Source organism: Mobula birostris, chromosome X (genome assembly GCF_030028105.1).
Source record: "Mobula birostris isolate sMobBir1 chromosome X, sMobBir1.hap1, whole genome shotgun sequence".
NCBI lineage: Eukaryota > Metazoa > Chordata > Chondrichthyes > Myliobatiformes > Myliobatidae > Mobula > Mobula birostris.
The window spans coordinates 43,620,514-43,626,513 of NC_092402.1; the positions used below are offsets into that span (position 1 = coordinate 43,620,514).

General features: G+C 44.7%; 1 protein-coding gene across 4 annotated transcripts in view; it reads right to left on the reverse strand.

The window, feature by feature from the left end:
• Positions 1–6,000, reverse strand: part of LOC140191382 (NGFI-A-binding protein 1-like) — a 92,608-nt gene that overhangs the window by 18,214 nt on the left and 68,394 nt on the right. For 3 of the 4 annotated variants that reach the window (XM_072248755.1, XM_072248757.1, XM_072248758.1), the window contains exons 3-4: positions 3,849–3,982; positions 1,378–1,498 (exon numbers count right to left, since the gene is read on the reverse strand). In XM_072248755.1, the coding sequence (XP_072104856.1) occupies positions 1,378–1,498; positions 3,849–3,982 (255 nt within the window). The remainder of the gene's footprint in view (positions 1–1,377; positions 1,499–3,848; positions 3,983–6,000) is intronic. The other variant, XM_072248756.1, reaches the window with a different exon arrangement.

The following is a 6,000-nucleotide window of genomic DNA, read 5'->3' on the forward strand; positions in this document are numbered from 1 at the left end:
GCCCACCTTTGCTTAGTGACTTAGGACTCCTTAACCAATGGAAGCATCTTCCCAGTTTGCATCCTGTCCACCGATCTAAGAACTTTATATGGTTGGATGGGATGCTCTAGAGGGCAGGTAGACCTCTCACCTGACACACCCATCATCCCAGGAACCACCTCGTGCTGTCCTTCGACAGCTTGTTTTGAAGGGAAAGAGACCAAATGGTAATCAATACTCCAGGTGGGGAAAGGGACGAAGTTTCGTGCTTCTAATAGCAGCCAGGAGGACGGTAGGCAGACATGATGCCCTCGGACATTTCTGTATGGATATTGAGTAAGAGGAGCTGGCCAATGTTTATCCCTCAGCAAAGACAAAGTAACTGGTTATTTATCATATTTGGGGGATCTTGCTGTGCACATAGCTGCCAGCTTTGATCCAAAGTAATACAGGCTGTGCTTGTCTGTGAGAACACTAAGGATGTATAGCACACTATATAGATGACAAAGCCTGCAAGCAGCATGGGTTTGTATAAGTATCATGAGACTACAGGAGAAAGCAAATCTTTGAATACTTATGTTATGAGAGATAATCCCAGACGCAATGTTAGGGAACACTTTCCAGTGTTGTTTTTGCAGCTATACTTGACACTGCACGGCCAATGCCCATAGGACCATGCACACTGGCCTTTCTCATCACACAGATTCAGAGTCATAGGGAAGTACAGCACAGAAACAGGCCCTTTAGCCCATCTAGTCTGTGCCAAACCATTTAAACTGCCTACTCCCATTCACCTGCACCAGGACCATAGCCCTCCATATCCTCTACCACCCATGTACCTATCCAAATTTCTCTTAAACGTTGCAATCGATCTCGCATGCACCATGTGTTGGCAGCTCGTTCCACAATCTCACAGCCCTCTGAGTGAAGAAGTTTCCCCTCATGATTCCACTTAACCCATGACCTCTGGTTGTAGTCCCACCCACGCTCAGTGAGAAAAGCCTGCTAGTATTTACCCTATCTATACCTTTCAAAATTTTGTATACCTCTGTCAAACGTCCTCTCAATCTTCTATGTTCCAAGGGATAAAGCCCCAACCTATTCAATCTTTCCTTATAACTCAGGTCTTCCAGACTCCGCAACGTCCTTGTAAATTTTCTCTGAACTCTTTCAACCTTATTGACATTCTCCTGCACTGCCAGGACTGTGCACAGATTAAGGATGCTCAACTTGCTGCTCTGTGTCTTTGGTCAAAATACATTTGTCTTTGCCCAGCGTGAACCTCACGTGTTCCGGTGATCCCCGTACAGGCTTTCTCAGGTTGGATCCCAGCAGTGACTGCAGGATTGATTTAGTCCCTTTTACTCCAGTGGGTCTTAAACACCAAGTTAAGCTCACCTGTCTCTTCAGTTTCATCAGCTCTGCCTGCACCGTCCGTGTGTGCACTTCGTCCCGCAGATATTGACCATTGGGATCCAGCCGTGGCCTTTTAGGAATCGGCGTATCTATAAACTTGGATCTAAAAATATCAAAAACAATCCTAGTAATATTGGAAGCGATTGAGCTGTGACTCCCTTCTTTAGGATCCATTTTGGTAGCACAAGTGTACAGTTAACAGTTCCATCCCATGACTCTCCCTGCACTCCAGATATGACAAGATGCAATGCAGGGCTGGATTGAGTGCAGATTGCGAAGGCAGTGCCATTCACTGGATTTTTATACCTCAAGCCAAAACTATTGAAAAGTTTCAAAGTCAGGAAACTAATGATCTGGAAGGCATCAGCAACGCATCAAGCATTTGGGACAGGTCTGTTTTGGTCAAGGTGCGCCCAGTGAGACCATGTCACCCAATTACACCCATGTGACCAAATAACCTACTATCCTGTACGTCTTTGAAATGTAGGAGGGAGTCACAGGGAGAACGCACACAGGGAATGCGCTGCCAGAAGTCGTAGGGGAGGTATATACAACAGAGGCTCTCAGATAGACACACAAATATGCAGAGAATAGAGGGACATAGACATTGATTGGTTAGGCAGAAGAGACAACTTTTATTGGGCATTTAGTTACATGTTTAATTTGTTTGGCACACCATTGTGGGCTGAAAGACCTGTACCCATACTGTACTGATTATGTCCTATATTCTAGAAGCTGCCAAAGAAAATTTAGGAAGCAATTTACTCAATTCTCCCTCTGATTTCTCTTCCCAGATACCTCCAGCAGCATCCCAGAGATGAGACTTCAACTCCTTCAAACTCCAGGCTAAACACAAAGTGTTGGCAGCCCTGATGTCTCTCTCTTGTAACAAACACAGATCATATGTATGTGACTTTACTGATGGATTTCTTGACAGATTTAAGAACTAAACACTTGGATCTAGAATAACTCATGGAACGTGATTTTGATGACCAGCGCCCTCTTTATATCATCTGGCTGAAATCAGCCCCAGTATCTCTGAATCAGAGTGGCATGGATCCAAGCAACAATCGTACTCAAAAAGCAGATCACTTCCATCCTGACTCTTTAGTTCAAGATCTAAGGGTGCCATGGGTAAGATATTGAAGCAAAGAAAGGGACAAATAAAGACCTACACTAAAATAGCACCTTTAACAATTTCTGATGCAGAAAGTTTTTGATATCCGTCAGAATACAATGAAGCACAGTTGCTGTTAAAACTCTGGAAGTGCAACACAAACATGACACCCATCCTCTCCCGGAACAGTGACAGAACCCTAACCAGGTTGATGGTTCAGTGTTAAATTCGGCTGCTCTCCTTTAGAACACTGCTGTGAAATTTTATCATCCTGACCTGGTTCTTCATCAGTGTTTGGTTTAGTGCTCAAACCTCACCCACCACCTTGAATTAAGAGATTTTGTTTATGAGGGATCTTAACAGGGTGAACTGGAAGGATTCACTAACCACTGAGCATTGACTTAACATAATTGACAGAGGGAGACAGAGCAAGTTTAAGGAGGGAATTTGGAACTCATGACCTGAAAGGTCAATGAAGGCGGAAATCGTCAACACGTCAAAATGTAGCTGGAGATGGAACTGTCTTAACCTACTCTTGTTGGCTGACAGGTGCACAATGGCCTGTTCAATCATTTTAACACTACGGTGGATACAGTTTCACCATGTAGACTGTAATGGCCCAAGAAAGCGGTACACCACGATGTCCTCAAGGGCTATACAGAATAGGCACTGACTGTCATAGAGTAATACAGCACAAAACAGGCCATTCTGCCCAGCTGGTCCATGCCAACCAAGAGTTCCCATCTAAGCTAGTCTCATTTGCTCATGTTTGGCCATATCCCTCTAATCTTTCCCACCCATGTACCTGTCTAAGTACTTTCTGAATGTTTTTAATGTACCTGCCTCAACCACTTCCTCTGGCAGCTCATTCCATATACTGACCATCTTCTGGAGAAAACTTTGCCCCTCATCTTTCTATTAAATGTCTTCCCTCTCCCCTTAAACCTGTGCCTTCTAGTTCTTGACTCCCCAACCCTGGGAAAAAGACTGCACATTCACCCTATCCATGCCGCTCATAGTTTTCTGCACCTCTACAAGACTGCCAGTGACACCAAAATCCAGTACATGAGCCATTACGCCAAACCACTTACATTGTGATTTTGATCATATATTCTGAACCAAAATTACAATTCTGTTCAGTTTGTGACAAGTTCACACTGATTCTATTCTTGCCACTAGTAAAAGATTGAGAGGCGAGATCGTAGAGATGTTCCCATAGTCAAAGATTGTGGTCAATGCTGTAGAATCCAGTGTCGTGACAAAGGTTCGTCCTGGTAAAGTCAGGTTGTGTGCTTTGTAAGCTGGGGGCATGGCTGGGTTCAACCCCCGACCCTACCTGGAATACCTGTGACTGTATTTGTACCCGGAGTCTCGGACTACTTGTCGGGCTAGTGGGAAGAGCTCGTCGCGCCTGGCCAGGAGAGTGCTGTCGATCATGCAGAGCTGTGCAGCCGCTTCGTTAACCATTACCTGCCAAGAAAACCAACCAGCCCGTTAGTTATGCAAGCAGTGACTCACTGGCACACCAGCACATCATTTTGCACTGCGAGGCAAGGCTCCGGCCAACTCGCAGGGTTCCAGACCAGCCTGTATTTTCACGGGTTATCTCATTCGCTGCCTTTTCAGGGATTGAAACATATAAATTCCAGCTGAATTTTAAAGAGATTAAGATTTTAAATTCAGACTAGAATTTTGTGAAGATTAGCATTATTTGTTTCATGTATGTCAAAATATACAATGAAATGCATCGTCTGTGTCAAATCAGATCAGCGAAGATTGTGCTGGGGCAGCCTACAAGCGTTGCCACGTTTCCAACGCCAACCTAGTATGCCCACAACTCACCAACTCCAAACGTATGGCTTTGAATGTAGGAGGAAACCAGAGCACCTGGAGGAAACCCACACAGTCATGGGGAGAACACACACAAGCTCCTTTCAGATAGTGGCGGGACTCCAACCCTGATCGATGATCGGTGATCGCTGGCGCTGCAAAGCGATTTGCGCTAACCGCTATGCTACCTCAGTGCTCCTCAGTGCTCGGGGGGGGGGGGGTGGAATCTTATTGTAACCTATCGAATATTGAAAGGCCTTCATAGAATGGATGTGGAGGGGATGTTTCCATTAGCGGAAGAGTCCAAGACTAGAGGGCACAGCCTCACAATAGAGATAAGGAGGAATTTCTTTAGCCAGAGGATGGTGAATCTGTGCAATTCATTTGAGTGTGGGAGCATTTGGTTTTGATTCCTTACTCTACAGGAGACTTTCTACTATGGAAAGTGCTTGTAGCTGTTGTACTTCCCTGTAAAGGTCTTGATCTAATGTGCTGGTGTACAGCATATCTCAAGACATTTACAACCACAAACCTCACTGGGGTCAAAGGTTATGGGCCCTGGACAGTGCTGTAGAACACAGAGACCTGGAATACAATTCCATGGTTCCCTGAACGTGTCATCGTAGGAAGACAGGGTACAGAAAAAGGCTTTTGGCATGTTGCCTTTCATATGTCAGGGCATTGAATATAAAGTTGGGATATGTTGCAGTTGTATAAGATGTTGGTGAGGCCATATTTAGAATACCATGTTCAGTTTTGCTCACCTTGCTATAGGAAAGATGCCATTAAGCTAGAAAGAGTGCAGAGGAGATTAGTGAGGATGTTGCTTGGACATGAGGGACTGAGTTAAGGAGAGAGGTTGAGTAGGTTTCACTGGAATGTAGGAGAATTAGGGGTGATTCTATAGAGATGTATAAAATTGTGAAGAGTATAAACAGAGTCATCTGCACAGTTGTTTTCCCAGGGTTTGGGAATCACAAACTAGAGGGCATATGCAATGAGTTGACAGAGGAAGCGGTTTAGGCACGTACATTAACAAAGTTTAAAAAGGTACGTGGATAGGAACAGTTGAGAAGGATATGGGCCAAACATGGGCAAATGGGAGGGCTTAGTTGGGAATCTTGGTTAGCCTGGACCAGATGGGTCAGAGGCCCTGTTTACGAGCTGTGACTCCGGAAAAAAAGAGAAAAAGTGCTAGAAATGTTCAGTAGTCAGGCAGCTCTGAGGACAGAGAAAAACAGATTTAATGTTTCAGGTGGATGACCTTCCATGACCGTTCTGATGAAAAGTCCTTGACCTGAAAAGCTGACTGTGTTTTTCTTTCTCTCTCAATAGATGCTGCCTGACTGGCTGAGTATTTCAAGAATTTCATGTTTCTGTTTTACTTCAGCATTGGCAGTATTTTGCTTGGGGTCCTACTAATGCAGCGGTTCCCAAATTGGGGTCCACAGACCCCTCGGTTAATGGTAGGAGTCCATGGCATAAAAAAAGGCTGGTAACTCCTGTTCTACTGCAATATCAGATTGAGGCTTTGTTGGCTTGGTGGGCTACAGAGACACGTTCACCAGCACCCAGCATTTGCAAATTATTTCCAAAGTGTTTCCTGAAACGGGAGTTTTCCTTTTTGAGAAATTGACTTTGTTTGGTTTTGTTACTCA